General features: G+C 40.9%; 2 protein-coding genes across 3 annotated transcripts; both read left to right on the top strand.

Annotated features, from left to right (window-relative positions):
- Positions 1 to 1,838: 1,838 nt before the first annotated feature.
- dgkab (diacylglycerol kinase, alpha b) lies at positions 1,839 to 11,937 on the top strand. 2 transcript variants are annotated; one of them, XM_084928153.1, is made up of 24 exons: positions 1,839 to 2,288; positions 2,981 to 3,066; positions 4,319 to 4,395; positions 4,688 to 4,832; positions 5,227 to 5,301; positions 5,458 to 5,507; positions 5,836 to 5,910; positions 6,065 to 6,181; positions 6,287 to 6,404; positions 6,584 to 6,672; positions 7,444 to 7,554; positions 7,860 to 7,958; positions 8,044 to 8,094; positions 8,241 to 8,314; positions 8,460 to 8,534; positions 8,667 to 8,719; positions 8,801 to 8,890; positions 8,980 to 9,140; positions 9,264 to 9,328; positions 9,467 to 9,557; positions 9,663 to 9,843; positions 9,957 to 10,077; positions 10,187 to 10,247; positions 10,948 to 11,937. In XM_084928153.1, exons 2-24 carry the CDS (start codon positions 2,994 to 2,996, stop codon positions 11,026 to 11,028), a joined length of 2,133 nt encoding a protein of 710 aa, XP_084784279.1. In that variant the 5' UTR covers positions 1,839 to 2,288; positions 2,981 to 2,993; the 3' UTR covers positions 11,029 to 11,937. The 2 variants fall into 2 exon arrangements, with proteins under 2 accessions (XP_084784279.1, XP_084784278.1); XM_084928152.1 differs by having other exon boundaries at positions 1,841 to 2,288; positions 8,634 to 8,719.
- A 2,964-nt stretch (positions 11,938 to 14,901) lies between these two features.
- Positions 14,902 to 20,851, top strand: LOC146386916 (putative nuclear hormone receptor HR38). The gene is made up of 7 exons (XM_084928151.1): positions 14,902 to 15,061; positions 16,451 to 17,292; positions 17,935 to 18,064; positions 18,306 to 18,469; positions 18,606 to 18,808; positions 18,923 to 19,101; positions 19,196 to 20,851. The coding sequence occupies exons 2-7, from the start codon at positions 16,453 to 16,455 to the stop codon at positions 19,456 to 19,458; spliced, it is 1,779 nt and encodes a 592-aa protein (XP_084784277.1). The 5' UTR covers positions 14,902 to 15,061; positions 16,451 to 16,452; the 3' UTR covers positions 19,459 to 20,851.
- The last annotated feature ends 5,051 nt before the right edge of the window (positions 20,852 to 25,902 follow it).

Genomic DNA, 25,902 nt, shown 5'->3' with positions numbered 1-25,902 from the left:
ATTGTCCTGCATGAAAATCATGTTTTCTTGAAGGATGCAGACTTATTCCTGTACCACTGCTTGAAGAAGGTGTCTTCCAGAAACTGGCAGTAGGACTGGGAGTTGAGCTTGACTCCATCCTCAACCCGAAAAGGCCCCACAAGCTCATCTTTGATGATACCAGCCCAAACCAGTACTCCACCTCCACCTTGCTGGCGTCTGAGTCGGACTGGAGCTCTCTGCCCATTACCAATCCAGCCACGGGCCCATCCATCTGGCCCATCAAGACTCACTCTCATTTCATCAGTCCATAAAACCTTAGAAAAATCAGTCTTGAGATATTTCTTGGCCCAGTCTTGACGTTTCAGCTTGTGTGTCTTGTTCAGTGGTGGTCGTCTTTCAGCCTTTCTTACCTTGGCCATGTCTCTGAGTATTGCACACCTTGTGCTTTTGGGCACTCCAGTGATGTTGCAGCTCTGAAATATGGCCAAACTGGTGGCAAGTGGCATCTTGGCAGCTGCACGCTTGACTTTTCTCAGTTCATGGGCAGTTATTTTGCACCTTGGTTTTTCCACACGCTTCTTGCGACCCTGTTGACTATTTTGAATGAAACGCTTGATTGTTCGATGATCACGCTTCAGAAGCTTTGCAATTTTGAGACTGCTGCATCCCTCTGCAAGATATCTCACTATTTTTGACTTTTCTGAGCCCGTCAGGTCCTTCTTTTGACCCATTTTGCCAAAGGAAAGGACGTTGCCTAATAATTATGCACACCTGATATAGGGTGTTGATGTCATTAGACCACACCCCTTCTCATTACAGAGATGCACATCACCTAATATGCTTAATTGGTAGTAGGCTTTCGAGCCTATACAGCTTGGAGTAAGACAACATGCATGAAGAGGATGATGTGGACAAAATACTCATTTGCCTAATAATTCTGCACTCCCTGTATGTTTATACAGAATAGAGTGTTCTGCATCACGATGCTACCAAGGAATAGATTTTCCTCAGTTTGCAAACCTGAAAAGAACCACGCAACTTTATTTTGTTGGCTTCATGAGGGCACCTGTTTAATTCATCCTGAGGTACCATGAGTGTCTGTACCAACCTTTGAGTCAATCAGAGCAGGACTGATATTTCAGAATGGCTGATAATTGTCAAGTACTCCTTTACAGAGCACATTGTGAAAAACGCTTGAGATTTCTTTATAAATTGTGTAATAACTTGTGTAATTTGTTTCCCCTGTCTTACTGTTTACAATAATTTCAGCAGTATCTGCAGTACATGTAGCAGAATAGCATCAACCAATCACATGGTGGTGGAGAGGCATCTTCACTAAATAACTAGCACTGTGAAATTCATTGCTAGAACGTAAAAACAATGCCTCTGTCATCTTTTCAATATAACTTTAACAAACTGTATAAATATAATAAATATAAATATATAAACTTATATACTCACCCATTCACTGCACTGCTGCTCTTTTAAGCAAATATGTAATCATGCAATCACATGGCAACAACTCAATACACTTTGGTATCCAGACATGGTATGGTCAAAATTTGGTGTAAATAATCTGAAAGCATGGATCCAGCCTTCCTTGTATTATGTATAAGGATTTTATTATTCTCTAAATATTGGCATTGACTCAAAAACCCACTGGTAACACCAACGAAAAAAGAACACAATTGAAGCCAAGGACATTTAACAGTTAAACAGCTGTCCCCCTCAATAAAAAGATCTCTCGACCCCATCGTCTGTCTGTGGCATAATGTTTACATGTGAGAGTAACAGTCACGTTTTGCACCAGAAGTCATAATTTACGACAATAAGTCAAAAGAATATTCAGGGTGGAAAACTAGTGTACTGTGAAGAGTCCACGCACAAGTGGGACTAAACTAAAAAACGACACGTGAAAGCCGCTTCACCGGTTCGTACTCTGAGTTTTCATTCATTCACACCTGCTCATGCATTCCGCTACATTCCAACTTCCAGGCTGAGAGCCGCAGTGTTTAGATAATTGTGTTGACCTGTTGTAAGAGCACAATAGCGCTAACGAGTGTGCGCGCGTGCGCCTTTCTGTGCGTGCACGCGCTAGGCGGTGCCACTATCTGTAATTATGTCGCTAAAAGCTCCTCCTCCGCCCATTCTTAATCCCTTATCCGCTAATACCGCAGTAGACGTTCACCCACAACCACCAGCTGCCATCAAACAGCATAGCAGCGGTGTGTGCTGCTGGAGAAGCTACGAGAGACTTTATTCGCTTCTATTTCCCTCCATCCTCCGTCCCAGGAGAGAGAGTCAAGGTAAGAAGCCTGTTAGAGTTCACGAGCCCTCCTCCTTCTGTCCGAGCACCTGTGCAGCACTTCGAGAGCCGAACAAGTTAAAATATTATGTAAATGTGTGCCTTTGTGTGTGGTGTGTGTGTGTGTGTGTGTGTCAGCCAGTCTGACATCCTGGCTTCACATTATAATCCTGTTTGACGGATGCCCCCTTTTAAAAGGGGTCTTAATTGCTGCTTTGCTCATTAAACTGATGGGAAGTTAAAAAGTGGTTTTAGCCGGACAGGTACACCTGCACAACCAGAAAATCTCCAGGTCAGTGTTACATCTACTCCTCCGCTTCTCTGCTGCTGGCAGTTGATCGTCAGTAGTCACAATCTGGAGCTCTTGATGTTATTACTTGTTACTCCTCAGCTCCATGTTTACAGGATGATACAATCTGATTTTCACTACTCTTTCCTTAAAATCAGCAGTGGTCAGTGAAGCAATGTTGTTTTAATAGCAAGTTTTTAGATCCATTAAGAAAGGTATGCTCCTTTCATTAGTGGCAGTCCCAGGAATGGAGGCAAACCAGTTCTGCTGACACAAAACAGAACATGACGTAAAACATGTTACATGTATGGCTGCCTCCTAGTTTCTGCAGTCTCCCTGGCCAGGTTAGTGCTGTGTTATTGACACCTCTGTGAATGTCCAGTCACTGTTCCCTCATTCTTCAGGGAGCAGACCAGGATGGCCTCCTCTGATGATACAGAAGGGTCTCTGACTCCTGTGGATTTTATCCAGCTGCAGCACTACATGGAAGGTAAGTTTCCATTTTCTACATTGTTTTTTAACCTGTAAGTAAAGTAAACTGGAACAATAATCGTAATAATAATAAAGTTGACACGTTTATTACAGATTAAAAATGTATATACAAATCCCTTTACACCAAGCACTTGATGCACACAGGATACACTGTTGTGTTTGTATCAAAGGCATAAAACTAAAGCAATGAGTGATTACTGAGGGCAAAGACGACAGCGTCCAGGACAGAATATAAAAACAATGCGTGCATTCAAACTGTAATTAGAGCCACGCAAGTCTCAAGTGCATTCTGACTAACAAAATGCAGTGTAACTCAATACTCTGGCAAATTTCTCTGTTAAATTAATAAAGCAGCGGTAGCTCAATATGCCATTTATTTCACAGTGTCAGTTTATGACTGTAAATGTATTTTTTAAAAACTGCATCCATGTACACTGAATTCAGGCTTTCACCTTTCTGAGGATGAACTGGCCAGATGTGTTATGATAGCTCTGCTCTCGATCTGTGTAACTGTCTTCCATCTAATCTCAACCCTAACACTCTTCTTGGCTGCACAGACACTGGAAACCACATCACACATTTACAAAAAAGTATAATTTTTACTTTACTTTACACTTTTGTTTCACTCCTTTTTAATGAATTAAACATCTGAGCACTAGACAATGTGAGAATAAATATCAGAAGTCTTCAGAACGATTTATGAAGGCAGTGAAAAAAAAAAGCAAGATAAGTGGAGACGGGAGTGTCGCAGGCAAAGTCCAACAAAAATATGAAAAGTTAACTTCGTAGATCCTAACCTGCAACACATGTGCACTCTGCTCCTGCATGTAGGCGGAAACATTTCAGTTAAAATTGCAGTCGGTATCACTGCCTTACTTTAATGCTACTCATTCAGCATCCACCCAAAATCACAAGCGGCAACTCCCAAACATAAGTGCATGCTGCCCCTTCGCTGGGGCTGGAGCGAACGCAGAATTACATGCACATGTTGACAAAAAAGTGTGTGCTAAAGGGCTGAAAATAATCCACTGTCCACTCAAAGGCTTTAGAAGAAATGAAATGGGTCTGTAGGCTTTTGCACGCTGGATAATGGATGAATGGATAATTACACTTGCTCCTCTCCAGACCTGGGAAAGGTAGTGTGTGCATTATCTCACACTGCAAGGCCCAAACCCAGATTTAATGACTGACAGTCACAGTGTATCCACATCTACAGCTACGTTTTGACCTCTCTGATCTTCTCCCTGCAGAGAGCAATTTGAGGGTGAAAGATGTGATTAAGGAGTTTCATCCAGGCGGTCGATTCTCTCAGCACAGCTTTGGAGAGGTAACTTTTTTAGGCAATCATATACTATATTTCCCGTGTCAAATGTTCCTAATACTCTACTTATTACAAACAAATCAAACATGAATTTATTAATTTGTATTATTAGTTGTAAAAGTTTGTTTTACCTCTATTGTTAACAATGTGCTTGATTAAAAACACACACGATCTTTTTAGGAAGCTTTCTACCACTTTTTTATGACATTTTCTAAAAATCGTAGTCAGACTGTTGCTCTGAATGTAAATGTTTTATCCTTTTGTCTCATTTGGAAATAACTTCAACTTCTCTCTTTAGTGCGTCGATGCCGAGGGCTTCTGTCTCTTTCTCAAGACCTACTTAGAAGTGGATGACTTCCCTGCAGATTTCTGCCAGCGGCTTTTTCGTTATTTCCAAAACGTGGAGCAAAACGGCTCCTCGAAGAGCCCTCAGCCCAAAGAAGGTAAAGACTTTTTATATTCTGACTTTGTTGTCCTTTAACAAAACTGTGCAGCACAGAGTTTGGGGGAAAAATGTTCTTTGCACTCCTATTCAGTCCTGGATGTGGCTGGAAACGCTGCACAAAACTTCCAGAAAACTACCAAAAGAAAGGCTGATCTGCTAAGGTAGTATTTTTTCAGTGACCACCTGTTTGTGTGCTTATTATTTTTTTCATATCTTGCTGTCCGGTCACAGTAATGACGCTGAAGGCCGAGCTTTGCAGATTAGTGCACCTGGTCCAGCAACAAAACTATGATAAAATACTTACTTTGATATTCCACCAATTTTCATCTGCTGCTTTTTTTTAAAAAAAACCTCACTAAATCTGAGGACTGTGTTCGTTTCTTGTTTTTCAGGTGGAGTCTTTCTTCGTGATGTGTCCTGTTACTTTTCAGTGTTGGAGAAAGAACAGCCGCGGGAGAAGCTCGAATGTTGGTTTGACTTATCTTTTGATCATATTGGGAGTTTTTATTGTAGTTGCAGCTGCATTTAATCCACATTTATTGCTGAAATGTCTTAAAATTGAGGATATGCGACTGTAAAACCCACGGTTAGCTAACTGACTAACTGACTTTGTTTGGTTCTAGTTACATTCAAACTTTACGACAAAGATGGCAACGGACTCCTGGACAGCTCTGTAAGTTACTCAAAATTACTGACAAGGGTATAGATATAGATCTATGTGTATAGTGTAAAAAAACCTGTTGATTCATGTTGAAAAAATTAAGGTACTGAAATTCATCTCTCTAGAGTTAGACTTATATCTCTACATGTGGACTCAGTTTTGGCCAGTTCTTCGCATATATAACTTCTCTGGCTGTAGCATACATAATGTTTTAATTTTGCGATGTTTTAAGTGCATTGCACTTGGCGCCTCGCTGACTGTCTTAGATTACTTTTGCACGCTAGTTTGGATGGATACAGTTACACCCAATCTCACCAGAACTCTTTTGTCTCTTTTTCAGGAAGTGGATCGTATAATCACTCAAATGATGCGTGCCGCTGATTATCTGGGCTGGGACGTGACTGAACTCAGACCAGTATGAGTCTTTTTTTCTGTTTGTTTCTTCTTCTTATTCTGCATGGCTTTTGAACTTTTTTTTACCAGCCCACATAAAGTGTGGCACCTGAAAACACAGGCTGAGGGTGTGACAGAAGATTCGTATAAATTACTGGTGTTTTGTGATGGAACAGGTGCTCAAAGACATGATGACAGCGATTGATGTGGATGATAGTGGCACCGTCACTCTGGAGGAGTGGCTGAAGGGAGGCATGAACAATGCACCTTTACTTGTTCTGCTGGGGCTGAAGGTGAAAAAAAAAACATTTTATGCAATCCGTCCTTTCTTTGTTAAACTGCCTTGACTTAACTGAAAGATCTGACCAACTGCTGTTATTTTGCCTTCTTCCCAAAAGATGATGGAAAAGGATGGGCAACACATATGGACGATGAAGCATTTTAACAAGCCAACCTACTGCAGCGTGTGTGAGAGCATGCTGCTCGGCCTTGGGAAGCAAGGACTCAGCTGCAACTGTAAGAGCTCACAACCGCCACCAGGGGGAAGCCAAGCTCCTCTTACTCTGTATAAATGAACTGGTGGAGACGTGCATTTTACAGTGACACCTGTACACTCTGCTTTCTGTCAGCATCGCTGCAGTTTCTTATGTTAAACGTTGAGAATCTTTCTCACCCACTGCATTTTCTCCTTATAGGCTGCAAGTACATCGTCCACAGCCAGTGTGCCAACAAGAATCCCGAGCCCTGCGCTCGTACCTTTGTCAAATCTAAACAGGAAATTGGTGTAAGGAACACAATGATTGCTTTTAATTTCCCTTTGGTTTATGTATATTTCTGCTTTTAGATATCCAGTTACATTTACAACAGCGCTTACGTTTTATGCAAAATGCTATTTTCAGTGCGTTTATGGGGATATAGTCGCATCTTCTCTCTTCACCTGTTCTCTTTTTAAAAACCAAACGGCAATGACCACAAGCACATTAAGAACAGGGAACATTAGAGTGCATTAGTCAGTAAGTGCAGCCTCTGTTTTTTTCACTGTTTTTAAAAAAAATGAGGATTACTGCCTGCACAATCTGCTCTGTACATCTGTTAAACGTCCCACTTTTGCACAAGCACAGATAGTAGCCTGGTCACTTTCTTTCCTGGCTGCAGCCACAGCAGACACAGTCAAAAAAAAAAATCAGTAATGAGCTGCTGTGGGAGGTGGAACTGGTTTGTTTTTATTCGATCTGCCAGTTCAGTTCAATCATGAAGCCATAAATCTGCAGCTATTTTCCACAGCTGCTTAGGAGCAGAGTGTATTCTGTACTGAGTCCTTTAAAGTCAGCTATAACATAATTTTTCCTGCAGCCATGCAGGGATGGGTTGCCACATAAGTCGGCTCGAACAAGCCAGCATGAATGAATGAATATGTGAACATAGCGCTACCCATTCCTGCTGTCAAATTAGTTGTTTTTTCCAGATTTCAAACAAGAAAAAAAGTGATCCCAGTGATTTCTTCTGTGATGCAGTTTGTGCATAATGCCTGTTTCGTGCCTCCTCTGCATCTCAGATACCAGCTCATGACTGGATCAGAGCTGATTGCGGTGCCAGCAAGTGTGATGTCTGCAATAAGAAGATCAAAACTTTGGCCGGGAAGCGCTGCGTGTGGTGCCAGGAGTTGGTGAGTACGTTAGTGAATACAGAGATTGCATGTGATCGGGCCTGCTCAGGATCATATCACTGGAATCGGAGGTAGAGCGGGGTCCTCCACCAACTGGGTGGCTACCAACTGGCTCCTCCAGTCAGTATGTCGAAGTATGATGACTCCATTGGAGCGCGAGAGTGTGTGTGTGCACTCGGGCATGGAAAAAAGTGCTAGTATGAATGTGTGTAATTGGCTGAAAAATATTGCTCTGTCTATATAGCTGAATGAGTAAGAACAGATTACCATTTTTAATTTACTGAGTATTGTTTTGTTTTTTTAAGCGTCACGATGAATGTGTTTTGCGTGGCTTATCGAACTGTGACTGCGGGCCGCTGAAAGATCATATACTGCCTCCGTGGGCCATTTACGCTGTCTCAAAGGTAAAATGACTCTAAATTACTCGATGAATGTCGATTTTTAGGCCATCTGTCTGTGAGCTGGTCACTAAGTTTTTGTTTCTGGCAGGAGGAGGACACCAGCCTGTTGAATGTCACTCTTGATGGCCACATCCTGCAGGTCTCCCAATATCAAATCTCACTAAATAAACTGAATTTAGAGCCACCAGAGCTATTATATGTATATAAAACATATAACTCAATGTCTGTGTATTTTGCAGATGACTTACATAATCTAATGGATCCTAATCTGTGGGATTTTTTCAGATTGTTCCTGTTCCTCGTACCCACCCTCTGCTGGTGTTTGTAAACCCAAAAAGTGGAGGAAAACAAGGCGAACGGTAGGCAGCACAGTCCTATGGGATCAGAAGTTTCACGCTCCATACTAAAAAATCTGACATTTTGGGGATGCTTGCTTCCATATCAATACATAGGATAATACTGTGTCATTGGCAGTTTATAACAGCTTTTGCTTTGTCTTTGCAGAGTGCTCAGGAAGTTTCAGTACCTGTTGAATCCACGCCAAGTATACAATCTGTCCGATGGAGGCCCTGCTCCAGGGTACAGCAGTGCACATTAAACACATTATAGGACTATATAAGATTTCAAATGCACATATCATTTGAGTATATTTATGTTAATGCTGACTCTGTCTTTCAGTCTGCACTTCTTTCGTAATCTGTGCGACTACAGGATCTTGGTGTGTGGAGGAGACGGCACCGTTGGGTGGCTTCTGGATGCTTTAGGTAATCCCTGTCCTGCTGTGTTTCAGACAGCAGGTTGAGCTAACCGTCTGAAGCACTAAATAACATCTCTTGTGATTTTAGACAAAGAAAACCTCCAGGTGAATCCTTCTGTAGCTGTGCTGCCTCTGGGCACTGGGAATGACCTGGCTCGCTGCCTACGCTGGGGAGGAGGTAACAACAACAATCAAAACAGGAACTTTAATGAAAGTGTCAGATGTCAGTTACATATTTAAGCTGTTTCTGTCATAATCCCATGAAAGGATACGACGGGTCAGATTTGAAAGAAATCATGAAAGAGATTGAAGGGAGTGAGTTGGTCCCCATGGACCGCTGGAGTATCCAAGTGATACCAAATGACCCTCATGAGGCAGGAGACCCTGTGCCCAATGAGATCATTAACAACTACTTTTCCATTGGAGTGGTGAGTCACGAACTCTACAGGGAGTTTGTGCATTCATCAGAAAAATGAATGCATTGCATGAAATATGATTCATGAGGAATGTGATCATTTTTCATGTGATTGCACTTTCATCCTTGTGTGCAGGATGCTTCTATTGCTCATCGTTTCCACTCCATGAGAGAGAAACATCCCCAGAGGTTCAACAGCAGGTACGAATTTATGTTAGCAGTCTGAACCTTTTCTCATAAGAGGTGTAACAGAGCTCAGTCTACTTCACAAATAAATTCATGGGTTTTTTTATTTGTGTGTTTGTTTTTGGTCAAATTCTTGTTCTCTGTCGTTTTAAGAATGAAGAACAAACTTAAGTATTTTGAATTTGCCACTTCGGAGACCCTCTCATCGTCCTGTAAGAGGCTGAAGGACTGTCTAACGATTGAGGTTGGAATTTCTGCCACAGTCAGGCTGTTTTACCAGAACTATGCATATTTGTGAATAATGCTGAAATGTTTTTTATTTTGTTTTGTTTTGTATTTGCAACACCAGTGCTGCGGAAAACCTCTGGACCTGACTCGCGTCTCTCTAGAGGGCATAGCTGTCCTCAACATACCCAGCATGCACGGAGGCTCCAACCTCTGGGGTGAGTCTAAGAAGTCTGATGGCGTGGCAGGGCTGGAGCAGAGTGAGGTTATCACTGACCCCGAAGCTCTGAAAATAGTTTCCCAAGGTGAGACGGCTGTTTACACTCCTGAATCCTCACATATCATTGTCATAGATTGTAGTGCTGATGTGACATTTACGTACACGGTTAATTTACTCTGCTTTTTAACAACTCCTCAGATATAAGCGATAAACGATTGGAGGTGGTCGGGCTTGAAGGGGTTATAGAGATGGGACAAATCTATACTGGGCTGAAGAGCGCTGGGCACAGACTGGCACAGACCTCCCAGATTACCATCAGGTTGTGAACTTTACCTACTAAACAACAGGAATATTTTTCAGTACCATACAGTGTGTGTATATGTAGTGCAGTATAATTACACATTGCTGTTATTGCTCCCTATGTGCAGGACATCTAAAGCATTTCCAATGCAGATCGATGGGGAGCCCTGGATGCAGCCTCCTTGTACTGTAAGCATTATTAAATAATATGATGAGGGGGAAGAGAAGAGACAACGGCAACATAATGCAATCTAAAACATTTAGAAATGTCTTTTGATCAGAAATTGAATCATGTTAGTTCTACAGCAAGTATAACCAGAATTGATTGTGATTAATTTAACTTAAAAGAGATACTTGAAGCAATTTGGAGGTCAAGTCCAAGTGTCCATCTTTACTGACCAGCAGACATTAACACAAGATCATTGGCTCTCGCTTAGAACTGAGTGGCAGTGCTACTTTCAGACCACCTCACAATTGTTATGTGGGTAAGACAGAAAGAGGCAATCATGTGCAAGTATTATGTTCCAAACTGTTTCCTTTTTGGAGACATGTTTTGGATTTTGTGGGCCAATATTTGAAGTGCAATTTGCCCTGTTCACAAAAAAGACTGTGTCCCCTTGGGGACAGGGATGTCCTACCACAGCTGGATAAGTCTGTAATGAGAGTATTAATGATTGGTTTAGTGACTTCTGCTAAAATTTAGACAGTTAAAGAGCAATGGGGATGGTTTCTGTGCATTCATATCCAAAGACAAATTAAAAAATAACTTGATATGAGCCACATAGTATCTACTGACAGCTGGGCAAATGAATATTACCCAGCAACAAGGAAGGATTAAACTCTGTGGCTAACCTAAACTAACCTAAATTGCTTCTTTTATGAATTTTAGATCCACATAACTCACAAGAACCAAGCTAGCATGCTAATGGCTCCACCTACCAAACCATCCAGCTTCTTTCACCTCAAATAGAGTCGTGGCTCCTACGTCCTCTGGCCCTCTGAGGATCACTGCAGCTCACCAGCGTTGGATTGAGTGTGTAACCGTGTGTTTTCATTGTTTACTTCCTTTGCCCCCAGTTCCTGACATCATTTTAAGATACTGCTTTCATAGACAGATGCCACACTGACAAACCAATATCAAAAGTGCAAATTTGACAAGTTTGACTGCTGCTTTTGTGTGCCAATTTCCATGCAATGCATTATGTTTCTATAGATAAAGGATCAGAGCACATTGTGTACCTTGTGTACAGTATAAGCACAAGGAACATGCATGTACTAGCTGTATTTTATGTTGTGATGTTTTGTTGTGCTAAATCATATTTACAGTAGTATCTGTACTTCCTTGTGCAGCTTGTGACAAAAAGCAGTTCACCAAATAAACTGTCCTGTGTGTTGACATGTATTTCATTGCCAGTGTTCATCCAGTTGAGAGACAAGAAGATAGATAAGAAGATATTCATGTGAATGTTTTGACTGTTTCTTAAAGAACTGTTGATAGAATAATGCAAGGAACTCTTGATTGAATGTAACTGAATATGTGTTTTTTGGGTTTTTTTGAGTTATGAAAGTAATAAGGAGAGAGGCATTCAATACAGCCCTCCCATATTTAACGAGTTTAATGGCAGCAGGATTCCACTGTGTCTAATACGCCCGGTGTACATACCTGAAATCATATTTAATGTTAGCTTCTGTACCACTCTTGTCCTGTAACCTCACTTTGTCAATTTAATTATTTGTGTCAACACTTTTATTTGACTCCTTCGCACTGAAAAAGCTTCTCAAACACACAGACATGACTGATGAGGTCATGCTAACATTAGGTGGAAGCTAGCCAAAGTATTCTACTTTGTGATTGAATAAATAAAGTTTAAAGTTAAAATATTGTTTCGGCAATGTGTTTGCAACTTTCAGTAGTCTTGTGTTGGATATTGAGAGTACTTGTTTACACTTGTAATGTGCTTGTACTGGGCTGCAAACACTTTTTCTTTCAAAAATGCCTAAATTCTTCTTGGAACTGATTCAACAAGTTGCTGGAAACATTTCTCAGAGAATTCGGTCCATGCTGACATGATAGCATCACACTTACTGCAGATTTATCAGCTGCACATCCATGACATGAGTCTCCCGTTACATCATGTCTCAAAGGTGCTCTACTGAATTTAAATCTGGTGACTGCTGAGACCACATGAGTGAACTCATTGTCATGTTTGGGAAACCGGTTTGTGATGATTTGAATGTTGTGACGAGGGATGTTCACTGTGAAAGATGAATACATTGTGGTTGTAAATGGATCAGCAACAATACTCAGGTAGGCTGTGGTGTTTAAACGATGTTCAGTTGGTACTAAGAGGTCCAAAGTGTTCCAAGCCACTGGCCATTCTCCTTTGACCTCCGACATCAACAAGGCTTTTTAACCCAGAGGACTGCTGCTCACTGGATACTCATTTTACTTACCAGATGATTGTGTGGGAAAATTCCAGTAAGCAGCAGTTTCTGAAATATTCAGACTGGCACCAACAATATTAAAAGTTGCTCAGTTCTCAGTATGAACTTGAGCAGGTTGTCTTGATCATGTCTAAATGCACTGAGTTGCTGCCATCTGATTGGCTGATGAGACATTTGTGTGTGGTTGTTTAAGTCTGTTCAACAAATACTTTTTGTTTTCTGTCCTTTGGATGTGTGTCTACACTATAATGTCTCCCCATGAAGGTCTTGCAATAATTTTCTGAAGATACAAAAGAAAAATCTCTTTATTCTTATTGTAAATGGGAGGTTAATTGAGATATGGAATCTGCTACCTGTTATTGTTATATTAATTCACACATTTATTTACCTAATAGGCATGACTATGGAGCATTTCCCTTGTACTAAAACATGTCAGCCTAGAGTGGGGCAGATTTTGCGTTGGCGTGGGAGGAAGAGCACGAGGACTAATCCCAAGGTAGGCTACGTAGGTTTGGTGGAGAAAAAAAAGGGCAACAGCGGAAGTTTGGTGTGACCTGTTTGGGCAGAAAGCGTCAGGCGCTACCAGAGAGGAAGATAGCGGGTATGAAAGATTAAATAAATATTTTTTTGCCATTAAGCCATTTTAAAAACACGATCGCAATCCCAAATGATAAGAGCAGTAATCTTATATTTATATATGAAATCCTCTTTGACTTTATTTGAATACACAGAGATGATTTAACGCTGCTGGCTCATAAAAAGTCTCGCGTTAACAGTTCAACAAAAATCCATCGAAAGCACAACAGCAGTCACTATTTATCGTATTTATTTTCACAAAATCTGGAAAACGAGAAAAAAAAAAGTTCATTTTTAATGAAACCTATTAAGCATGCTACGTAAAGCATTCAGAAAACTAACACTGGATGTGATACTCTCCCTTTTTATTCGCGTGTGTGTTTTCCACCGTGAAAGATAAAACACAAACCCCCGTAATTATCTCTGGTAACTGCAGGCAGCATCTGCAGCTGCGTCAGCGTCAGGTCTCCGGTCTCAGTTGTTTGAACAAGCCCCCTCACTTTCTTTACACAAGCTGGATCATGCCCAAGTATCCCCAGAGACGGTTCAAGTGTTCAAGAGCGTGCTGGTTTGCAGTGGGCGGGTATTAAGTGATGTTTCAACTAATGCTGACAAATTTACAAAGTAAATGTAAGTTTAAATTGTTGGTTTTGACAATAGTTTATACAGGACTCGGGGTATTTATATTCTTGAAACAGAAGTGCTTAATAAGCACAGACAAAAAGATTTAAAGGTCATTTTTGATCTCAGAAACATCAATTACAAAAAAATCTAAACAAATTTCTGTTTGAATATTACATATCTGTAGAGTTAACTGACAGCTCCAAAGAAGTTTACTGGGTTAACAGTCAATATGCTTCAGAAGTCACTGACATATTTGGAAATGTGTTTCATAGTCCCGGGTTTGGACATGGAGTTTTGAGTCTTCTGACTGAAGACTTGCTATTTGATGTTCTGTTTGGTTCCTAATACTTTTTACTTCCTTCTTTATATTTTGAGCCTTTAGCACTTTGTTTCAATGTATTCCCATTTGTATTCCAGTTATTTATTTTAGTACGTTTGCTTGTATTATTTTTCCTAGCTTGCCCCCGAATGTTCTTGTACGCCACATTTTAATATGTTAGAGTCATTGTCTCATGTTTTTTATATTTACTTTTCCTTTGTATCCTCATCCCTGATTAGCCTCACCTATCCTTCTTCACCCATCTGCCACTCAGTCTTATTAATAATAATTATTAATTTTGCATTTGTAATTAAAAATTGTAATGGACCACGCTCTCGAATAATTTCAGCAATTAAAAAATGCGAGTAAAAGTATGAAGTAAATATAAAAACATAACAAGTAAAAAGTATATTTCCAGTTAAAACGTTTAAAAGTGCTTGTGATGCTTTCCCCCCCCTCAAAGCGTTTAATTGCGAGACAGTAGAGACTTTCTATTTTCTGAAAAATTGAAAAGAAAATATGCAGGTGTTTGCCGGTCTGATACCTGATAACACACCCCGCTGGTGTAAACTTGTATAATATCTACATTTCCAGCCAAAAAACGTCTGCGCCTCCAAATTGCGGTTATTTTTAGCATTTTTCATCCAGTAATAGCCCCACGTGAACGCCGCTTTCGTTGCGGTGTATTTTTAGCAGGTACGCTCCCTCGGATCTTGCGTCAATGGAATCCCGTGCGTGCGTCACACGGAAGAACGTCTGCGTCGAGCCCAGAGCTGATTGGCTGCCGACCCGGAACGTTCCACCGCCCCAAAACCATGTTTGGGCACAGGCACGCCTTTTTGTCGATGCAGCCCAAAATAAAACAAGAGTGTAGCGGAGTGGAGCCCGTCTGCCTCGGTCTGACCCGGAGTGTGTTGTGTGTGAATGTGTCTGAATGAGTGTGTGTGCTGACAGAAGCTAACCGAGGTGACATTTATCTTTTTTTCTCTAATTTGGAATAAATGAAAAACGTCAAATTCGGGATATTTGCATAAACCAGGTGAGTGAAAAGTGGACTTTTAGTGAGTTGTTATTGTTTTTTATTTAATACTGCTGCTGTTAGATGCGCATGTTTGCATCTTTACTTCTAAATAAGTATCTCTGTCATAGCTTAAGCTCATAAGGCAAAATTGTTATCAGTAGCTTGAGGTTTACATCAGTTTACTTACTAATATAAAAACTAATTTTCTAATGGTGTCATATTTGCTCTAGTTCAACTACCTGCCGGGGGTCATGATTTTAAGTGTCCCCTTGATTTGGCTAGACCCTCGCTGGTATAAAAGAAGGGATATGAGTGTTATATTTAGCCATAATAAACTTAAACAGTGCAGACTGATATTCTTCTAATTCTTATAATATGATGAAGTGAATTATGGGAGTGTATTTTGATATTAACGTGGACATTTTACGGTATCTGCAAGTACTAATATGACTGCTGTGACTCTACTATTTCCATTTGTTCAAATTTTGTCCTCTGTTGTCAGTATGTGCTTGTGTTAATGGCTTTCATGCTCTATAACACTGTTGGGAAATGAGAAGATTCATAAAATTGTTTGCATTTACATGCTGAAAACTATTTGGGCCCTTCGGCAGTTTTGTTTCCACACGATTCAAATATAGCTGTGCAAATTTAAGTTCAACTTTCAAAGAACATGCTTCAGCTTCTGTATTGAGAAAAAAAAGAAAAAGCTATAAAATGAAGAAGTAAGGACACTTGTAGATACACGCCCATCCACCCATGCACATAAACAGGCTTGCCACTATTCCCATTTCAGCTGGCAGTCAGCCCACACCGACATACAATCTACAACACACCCCAGTACAGGCGTTGTGAAAGAGGGGTTGCCCTCTACTGAAGGAGGTTTTTAGAGCGTTAACAGCCAGTAACACAATATCTGACAATACCTGACTGCTCCGCTGGACCACCCTCTGCATTTTTTTCAAGGGGACGAATAGGCCCCTTGATGAAGTTAGAGGCATGTAGGGGAAATGAGACGGACATTTCAGGTGTTAATGTTGCCCTCTGTTTAGATTGTTATAGAGGAAGCATTAAGAAATGCTGACCAACATGTTATATAGTTATATATCCAGTAGCAATATCTAGTTTCTAACACATGTTTAAAGAGTCAGCTCATTATTGGGGCCATTTGTCTCGAGTGATTTAACTCACTTGGTTTTATTTTGAAAAATGATCACAAAGTCATATTTACTGCACTAATTTGAGATGGGAATATCTGACTTAGACTGTGTTGCTTTAAATCTACCTCACAAAGATGCAGTGTTCAGATAGAGAATTTAATAAAGTCATGTTTGTTACCCAGAAATGAATCAGTATTTATCTTTAAGGATTAATTTTAGTTGTTTTAAATGTTGGTTTTCTCTTTCCTAGCAATGCCCTGTGTACAAACCCAGTATGCATCCCTGCCCCATGACAACTACTTCAGCTCTGAGTTCTTGAATCCTGACCTCAGTGCCACACTGGTGATGGACTTCAGTGGCCAAAAGGACCAGCTGTCCACATCTTCATTGCCCAGCATCAACACTTTGGTTGGAAATGGCTATGTCGGGGAGTTTGATGCATATTCCTGTAAGATTACCACCTCTCCTCCTGCCTCTACGGTTTCATTCAGCCACACAGGAGTAGCTGAAAGCACCAGCTCTCAGATGCACAGCCAGGCCTTCAAACTGGATGATCTCCAGGTGTATGGCTGCTACCCAGGATCCTTTGCACTCAACTGCCTTGACGAAACGCTGTCGTCATGCAGCTCTGACTACTATGGCAGCCCAGTCTATGCCACTGCTTCTCCTCCAACACCAAGCTTTCAGACAGAGTCTGCACCTATCTGGGATTCCCCTTTCAGCCCCTACCCCTCAGCCCCCCTGACCTCTGTGGCTGACAAGGCCGCCATAGCTCAGCAGCTTTCCTTTTTCACCTTCAGCTCTGCACCAGAACAACACTCCCCCATGGGGCAGCAGCACCAGGATGCTCAGCCGAGCCAGGAAGACCACTTCTTCCTGTCTCCTCAGCAGCATGTCTCCCCACTTCACTGCCCCCCAGTTTCTCTGGAGCATAGACTTCTAGAAAGCCCCAAGATAGCGGAGGGTGCCATGATGTCTCCTAAAACGCCAAACCCAGGATCCAGCGAGAGTCGCTGTGCAGTTTGTGGTGATAACGCTTCCTGCCAGCACTATGGAGTTCGCACCTGTGAGGGGTGCAAAGGTTTTTTCAAGGTAAAAAAGAAGAAGAAGATATTTAGCAGCTTTAAGATTACAGATTTGTTTGACTGAGTACATGATGCTGCAATCATCAAGGAGAATAAACCTGCAGTCATAGCTGATATATCAGTGTGTGTGTCATGTATGCAACAAGTAACAAAAAAACTGCAGTAATTATGCATATGTGCACATATGTTTCATATATTTAAGATGATTTAGATTCACTGACAAAGCGAGCAAACCACATCCACCAGAGAGCAGTCATGTTATATTTTTTAAACTGTGCAATCACGGCGATAATTCTTCAAAAATATATTTATAAAGTGAGTTTGTGTGTGCTAACGTAAGAAACAAGTGCACAGCTTCAGTATTGGCAAATAATAAAATTATTACATTGTTTTAAAAATATTTTTAGCACTTATACTGAGCAGTAATGTACCAGTTATCACTGTATCTTTGTTTAAGAGAGGCCCACAGATGATTGATCAGAAATCCATTAATCTGTTTTCTTAACCACTCATCCAAGTCAGGGTTGCTGGTGATCAGAAATTGATGCTATAAACAAAAATAAGACTTGTGCATTTCAGTCACTTGCAGTCGTATATGTTTGCCACATTATGATTCCATATTAATGTGTTTTCTTTGTGTGTTTGACAGCGAACTGTCCAGAAAAATGCAAAGTATGTGTGCCTTGCCAATAAAGACTGTCCAGTGGACAAGAGGAGGAGAAACCGATGCCAGTTCTGTCGTTTCCAGAAATGTCTTGCAGTGGGAATGGTCAAAGAAGGTAATGCAATGTGATACTCTTTCAAAGCTTGCAGTGGCTAATGCATGACAGCCACAAATCGGGATTAGTAATGACAGTTTTGCAGCAGCAAAGCCAGGAAGCTCAGAGACATATGTAACCAGAGCTTTACATTGACAGTTGAAGAAAAAGGGAAACGTCAGCTGATACAGCTCTTGTTTTTCAAACGCTGAAAGAGCCATGTAGGAGTCATAAACATGTTCCTCGCCTTGTCCTCTTTTAGTTGTTCGTACGGACAGCCTTAAAGGTCGCAGAGGTCGCCTGCCCTCCAAACCCAAGATCCCAGTTGAGGCTTCATCCACAACCCCCAGTGTCAACATCATAGCTTCGCTTGTCAGGGCTCATCTAGACTCAAGCCCAACCATCGGAAAGCTTGACTATTCCAAGGTAACTCAAAACTTGTAGCTAACCCATGTCTTCTTCATTTGAATTTACACTGGTGACAATGTAGAGTCAAACCAGCAGCACTAAATAGCCCTCTGAAAATCTCTTTAGCTAACTAACCCTTTTTTTCCCTCCTCAGTACCAGGAGACAGCAGACAGCTCGAAAGAGAAGGAGGATGCTGGTGATATCCAGCAGTTCTATGATTTACTGACTGGTTCCTTGGATGTGATAAGGAAATGGGCTCAAGCCATCCCAGGATTCACGGACTTCTGCACAGAAGACCAGGAGCTGCTCCTCGAATCTGCTTTTGTTGAACTCTTTATCCTCCGCCTGGCTTACAGGTCAGTGTTCTTTCTTCTGCAGTTAAAAGAAAAATGTGTGGTTCACTAATATTTTGCTACATTCCTTCACGTTGGTCAATGCTCTCACTGACGTAATGGTTTAAAATAATTCAGGTCAGATCCAGAAAAGAATGAGCTGATCTTCTGCAATGGCGTGGTGCTCCACCGACTACAGTGCGCTCGCAGTTTCGGTGACTGGATCGACTCCATAATGGATTTCTCGCACAGCCTTCGCCGCTTGAACTTAGACGTCTCCTTGTTTTCCTGCCTCGCAGCCCTCGTCATCATCACCGGTAAAGAAGCTTTGTCTGCTTTTAGTGAATTTCATCGCATTTCAAGGTTGTCGTTATATTTGGGGTTTCTCATGGAAACTTCTTTTGCCCGTAGATCGTCACGGCCTCAAAGAGCCCAAGCGGGTCGAGGACTTTCAAAGTCACCTCATCGCTTGTCTAAGGGAACACGTGAGTGGAAATGGATCAGAACTGAGCCGGACGCAACCCAACTATCAGTCTCGCCTTCTGGGCAAACTGCCTGAACTGAGGACTCTGTGCACACAAGGCCTGCAGCGCATCTTCTACCTGAAACTGGAGGACCTGGTGCCTCCTCCTCCGATAGTGGAGAAAATCTTTATGGATACGCTGCCGTTTTAAAATGAACAAAAGAGTTCAAAAGCACCAAACGTGAGGTTTTTCACTCCACTCTACTAAACCTCCTTCTAGCATACGGAGGTGTGCTAGCATAGTTAAAGAGACCATTATTTTTTTATCTTTAAGTGCTATTAAATATAGTACCTGTGTGAATGCTGTAAAAGATTGATATTTCATGACACTGTTTATATATATTTCGTGTGCATTGGTAAAGGTGACTTTTTTGCAGTGCAATTTGTGAATGTTGTCCTGCTATGCAGCCTATAACACATGGATATCATGGTAGATGCCATGCAGTGTTAAATACTCAGAAACACACTAATTTTTTTAAAGCATGTTTTCAGAATTGCTTGATTGGCCCACTCAGAGGCCGAGATTAGAGATGACAGGCAGCTGTGAAAGAGTCCCACTTTTCCACAATAAAATACTTACTTATATCTTTCTATGGAAACTATAGCTGCAGTACTAAACATGCTCATGTGGAAGGTCTTGGACCAAAGTTTACCAAAGTTTTTATTTTGATACTACCAGTTAAAAACCTAATTGCCTTAAGCTAAAGAAAATAATCTGCCATATCACTTTGCCTGTCACTTTTCAGCACCTTTTAAAGGCTAATTCAGGCGGCTCTCCTGTTAAACTGCATACACCTGTGACGACAGGCTTCTCGGGCTTTATGTAAGAATGAAAATTGACTTGCTAAGTGAAAATACAAAGTGCCTTTCCATAAAACCTCACTCCATCAACCACACTAAGTGAACCTTTATTCCAAACATCACATATAGCAAGGCCCTTTTATCACAGGCATGAGTCACTCTCAGAATTCAAGTGTTAGTGTTGCTAGTGTTAATGCAGTATGTCAAAGAGCGTCCAGTACTTCACACTGTTTAAACTGGAAGGTCATTAAGTTGTGACAGGCTGTTTAAGACATGTAAAATTTAATTGTTATGTTACAGAGGCACTGAACGTTAGAACCACGGTGGCGCCGTCCAGATCGAGTCTTGTATGATTTGTATAAATTAATGCCAGAAAATTCAAATTCGCAGGCAGACATATTTCTTGTCTTAGGCATCAGATACATTACATGTTGTGGACCTCAATTCTGTGACTGTAAATCTCTCCACCTGTCTTCCATATTTTTCAGAATTGTGCAGTTTTGTTTTGGTTGTTTTTTTATATACATGTTGGATTTATATTTTGATTTCAAAATGACCGAAAGAAAATTCTTAAGGAATCACAGTGAAACGTGATGACGTGAGCAGCTACGAGCACTTGAGTGTTCAAATGGTATGAAAAGTACTTCTTCTGTATGAGTTTGTGTGCGTGCAAAATAATGCCAGGCCTTTTGTAAAATGGTGCAAAAAAAAAAAAAAAAAATTAAAAGGCAGCGAATACTTGATATTGAATCTTTTGGAAATCACCTTGAATTGACTTTGTTTAAATGTTAGGAAATAGGTAACTGCACAGATTAGAGTTTCTACAATTATCTAAAAAATGGTTGAAAGATGATAATTTAGTAGTTTTCACGTTCACCTAAAAAGCAATACATCTGCGGTTTATTCCACGAGAAGCAAATGGGATTGTGTTAAGAAGAGCATGTGATGTTAAAATTTGCCACATCAAAAGTGTGGAGCTACTGTGCTGTGGTGACTTCTTGTGAATAAGGGAGCAGCCAAAAGTAACTTTTAAGCCTAAAGACAGCCCATGAATAAACAGTTATACTTATTGAAAAGGCTTAAAAATGACCACAAAAATAGTTAGGAAGGTAGTTTCTAACAGTTCTTAGCTATTTTTTAAACGATGGGTTTGTTTGTGTCACATGGACTATCAGGATATTGACAGTCAATTATAATTAATTAATAATTGTGGGTTCCTTTCTTTATTCCTCATCATATGCTAAAGTAAGATGAACGAGTAAGAGCTCTATGCTGTGGTGCGTTACACATTTACTTAACAGCAAAAGGTCCCCGGTTTGATCCTGGCAGGAGACATGAATCTCTTAGGGGCTCCATCAGGAAAGGTATCCGGTGTAAAAATCTGCCAAGTCAAATATGCAGAGCTACCTACACTGACGATCCCGTGTGAATAAGGGAGCAGCCAGAAATGGCTTTTAGGTTACACTAAGATTGCTAGCATGGTTGAGATCTCTTTCCTTCAATGTACATTGAAAATTTCCACCTTAAAATAGCAACCAAAAGTCATGCAGTAGCTGTGAAACCATAAGCATTGAGGCCCATTAAAGAGACACTTGAGAAAGAGAAGCCCAAACGAGATTTAAAAGCAAAATGATTTCCTCCCTCACTGAAATGGAAATTACAACAAATAACAGCGTTATGACTCAAAGGTTCAAAACCTCAAATTTGATGCGGTAAAATTAAGAATTAGACATTAGTTCTTGTTGTACCAGTACGTGGCGGCCTCCTCACTGACTCTGCCAGGTTGCCCTTGTTGCATTTTTAGAACAGCACGGCGGGGACCTCCAGGACTGAATGCTAGCATGCCAACACTGTTGATAAGTTAGCAAGCTGCTGTTAGCATTAACTTCAAAGCATGACTGTGTCTAAATCCAGCCTCTCAGAGCTGTGTATTTAAAAAAAGTATGTCAGACATTTAAGTAGATTCAATGTTGTTGTGCTATAAGAACAAAACTGTCTAGTTGGTGGTTTCAGTGCAAGAAACAGCGCTTAGACTTTATTTAAGGCACTGTCCACTGTGCTGCTGCTTGTTACATATTAATGATGTGATGAAAAGTGACTAAACAAAGTCCTTTTCACCAAGTCCATGTTGTTTTGTCACACATCGTGTTACTGTTGGCAGCACCCTTGATGGGAGGAAGACGACACCGCGGCGCTCTCAGCCACAGCGATCTGTAGCCGCGGCCGCATTCAGCCAGTCGACACCTGATCCTACTGTACACCACGTACTGGTCAGCTGGATTTTGGTGTTGGCAGACACAGTGGAAAAAAAGTGACAAGGGAAGAAAAGAGGAGGGGGCAAGAAGTGTTCATTATGTTACAAAATGGCAAACGTGCTGCCCAAGTCAGGCGTAATGAGAGCAGCAGGCGATTCGTTTCATAAGGAGAACTCAGACAAACGCGGCGGCTCTGAGAGTTCCTTTAATTGTTACGAAAAGTATAATCCTTTTATCTGACTTGATAATCTGTTTTGACTTTCAGTGTTTCTTTTCAGTTTGACTGGTCGCATGTCCATGTTGACTCAGGCATGCCGTCCCTTCAGATTACTCTAATCCATGTTGAAAAGATATCCTCCTGTGAATATATCTCAGTGTTTCTTGACACCACCTTTTTCCAAAAGTGGAAAGCTACCCTTTGGAGATGCTATTTGCTCCTTAGCTTTTGACCTGACAGACTAAACGCCGCCTTCAGCCTCTGCCTTCTGCCCCTCACACACCCTTGTCATGGTGATTTGTTATGCATGCGTGCCAAACTCCAAAAATCTTCTTCACTTTTGCTTCTGCATCTTCTGCAGACGAAAGGCCTTTTTCTTGATACGTGACATGCTTTATTGTCCAGAATGGTCTTGCATAAGCTTTTTTCATGGCAATTTAATTTTGAGTATATCCATTCAATAACCTGAATGTTTGATACAAGGCAGGATGGATCTATGCTTTTATGCTTTTTACAGCAAACTCTGACCTATCTGAATGTTGCAGCAGAATAAAAGGTTCGTCAGATGAATCGTCCAACAACCATGCTGCGTTCAAAGTCACTTAAATCACCTTTCTTCCCCATTCTGATGCTCGGTTTGCCTTTTAGCAGGTAGTGTGGACCATATCTACACACCTAAAGGCACTGAGTTGCTGCCATATGATTGGCAGATTAGATCTTTCCATAAACAAGCAGTTGAACAGGTGTACCTAAGGACAGGGATCGATACTTGAGCAGTGTTTAGTTTAGTTTATTGTTCTTAGTGACTTACTCTCATGTTGTTTATACAAAATTTGATGTTACAATTCAACTGGTCGTCTGCACTGCTTCAAGGTTTGCTGTTACTCAAACTCAAAGCTGCCTAGCCATTCTCCTCTGACCTCAAGAAGGTGTTTTCACCCAGAGAACTGCCGCTCACTGAATACTTTCTGTTTTTGGACGATTTTCTGTAAATCGTACAGATGATTGTGTGGGAAAATCCCAGCAGATCAGCAGTTTCTGAAATACTCAGACCAGCCTGTCTGGCACCTATGAGCATTAAAACATGTTTCTTCCTCATTCTGATGCTTCATCAGGTTTTTGATCATGTCTAAATGCCTAAATACACTGAGTTGCTGCCATACTAAATAAATTCTAGAATTTCTCTCACCAAAAAGTAATCATAACACAAGCATATTTAATGATCTATATTAGAGGAAACCATATTATTTGTCAGAAAACCATTGAAAAAGCTCCAAAAAGCTTGAATTACTCCTGGAACTGCTGGAAGAAAAAGTCAACGAATGAATCAAATAAAAACAGGAATTAACTTGCATTCTCTTTCTTTAATGTCATTATAAAATCCAGCAGTAACATGACTTGGTTGCATTGCTGTCATAGAGATGTTTGAGAGAGTGAGTGTGTGAGAGAGAGAGACAGCGGCCGACTGCTAGAGATGATATTGTTCCAGCGGGAGGAAAGCTAATACGTCTGTTTGTGAGGATGCTGCACCTGTCGTTTATTGATGGACTGAGCTGTAAATAACTTTCTATTCAGTGCTCCACGGGGGCCCCTGTGTGCTTCCTTCGGCGTTCTTCCTTTTATTCTATACCTGTTCATGTACACACGCCTACACACAGGTGCACGCGTCACTCGCCACATTTCTGCACATTTTCTAAAGAGTCTCAGAACAGAGCAGAATCTCTTAGTCTTACCTCCGATAATGACAAAAATAAACACTCCAAGCGAAGATATACATACATGTATATTGTTAAACAGTATCAGGTTGTGTGTGGGTGTGCTGCTGAGTGTGGAAAAGCCTCTCTGGGTGTATTTTTAGCAGACCATTGTTCAGCCCATAGAGACCTCTGTAATTGGATCTGGTCTCCCTCACTAAGTGTCCGGTGATAAATGAGGTGGCAGACGTCATTGCTCATGCCATCTCTGTGATAACTGTATGCTCCACATCACCGCTCTAAAGCTCTTAGTCGCGGCCGGATTAAAATCGTAACTGATTGGTGAGCCGGCTGAATTATCATTCTGAAGCGTGTGAAAAGAAGAGACGGTGGAAACCTTCTTACTCTGTGTATTTGTTGCTGTGTCCTTGGGTATTAACTTTGCTGGGTGGCAACTTAATAAAGGTGAAAGACTGATGAGATCGTTGATGGACTTGATATAATAAGCTGAAACTAATGTGCTCAATTTTTTTTTTTTACTATAAAGGAAGCTGAAAGCAACACAGAATCATCTTGGTAAAGGTTTAAATGGCCTTTCTGCCTAATCATGAAGATTTAGTTTGAATTATTGTTAAATAAAAGAGTTTAAAGGGTAGATGTCTTTCTTTTATGATGGTTGCTGATGATTTGCAATGAGATTTAAGAAAAACTGACTCCATCAGCACCAGCAGAAGCTCTTCAATTACTGCACTGCAGTGCCAAAAAAGGGACTGTGATGAAAAACAGGCTGTTAAAAAAATGTTGTACTTTCTCACAAAAAGAAGCTTTATGAGAATACTCCCAGGTTGGAGACAAATCAATGAATATAAGCACATAACTACTACATTTAAAATAGAGCTATTTTAAATACTTATACACTTGAATAAATGACGAATAAGATGTGAATGTTGTGGAGAAACACATTTAGCGAACTGGTATAAAAAAGAAAAAGAAAAAGTGTGTGCCTTTGTGTGTGTATGCGTGTGTCTATGTTGGAAACTTCTCTCTGCTCAGCCGGAGAATATGAGAATGTTACAATTATAAAACAAGATTGACAGGATGGATAGTGTTGCACTGGCAGATGACAGTTCCTGGCTGCCTGCCTGGAAGTTATTCACAGCAAGACCCCCCCCCCCCCCCCCCCCCCCCCACACACACACACATGCACGCACACACACATACATGCACACACACACACACACTTCAGAGAGTCCCAACTTGTAGATCAAGTAGTTGTGAAGAAGGAGGAGGTGGTAGAAAAGGAAAGGGTGTGGTGTGTGTGTGTCAAGGTCAGAACAAACACAGTGCAAACCTGAAAACACACACACTCACACAGACAGTTGGGTATACCTGACCAGCATTTAACAACTGCATCAATCAACATTTGGCTGTCTGATGGAAAAGCAGTGCCTAACTGTTAGTCTGTTTTAAAATTATTGATTTATTGGACTGTTTTGAATGCTTTCATATTAATAGCTTCAGAAGTGATGAAGTATCTCATGTGTCCTCAGAAACGCGAAAAGCTGTCAAACATAAATAACATATAGCCCTTCATATAGTGTAAAGATGGAGCCTGGACATTCTTCACA

Source organism: Perissodus microlepis, chromosome 5 (genome assembly GCF_051167445.1).
Source record: "Perissodus microlepis isolate ML-2025 ecotype Zambia chromosome 5, ASM5116744v1, whole genome shotgun sequence".
In the NCBI taxonomy this organism is placed as follows: domain Eukaryota; kingdom Metazoa; phylum Chordata; class Actinopteri; order Cichliformes; family Cichlidae; genus Perissodus; species Perissodus microlepis.
The sequence above is the reverse complement of the archived record's forward strand: the minus strand, read 5'-3'. Positions and strand labels throughout refer to the sequence as shown.

Bases quoted from the DNA above. Each gene is read 5' to 3' on its own strand.
- dgkab (XM_084928152.1), top strand. From the start codon at position 2,994: ATGGCCTCCTCTGATGATACAGAAGGGTCTCTGACTCCTGTGGATTTT. The intron at 5,911-6,064 runs GTATGAGTCTTT...GTGATGGAACAG, and splicing joins ACGTGACTGAACTCAGACCA to GTGCTCAAAGACATGATGAC. The intron at 6,673-7,443 runs GTAAGGAACACA...TCTGCATCTCAG, and splicing joins AATCTAAACAGGAAATTGGT to ATACCAGCTCATGACTGGAT.
- LOC146386916 (XM_084928151.1), top strand. From the start codon at position 16,453: ATGCCCTGTGTACAAACCCAGTATGCATCCCTGCCCCATGACAACTAC. The intron at 18,470-18,605 runs GTAACTCAAAAC...TTCCCTCCTCAG, and splicing joins GAAAGCTTGACTATTCCAAG to TACCAGGAGACAGCAGACAG. The intron at 19,102-19,195 runs GTAAAGAAGCTT...TTTTGCCCGTAG, and splicing joins AGCCCTCGTCATCATCACCG to ATCGTCACGGCCTCAAAGAG.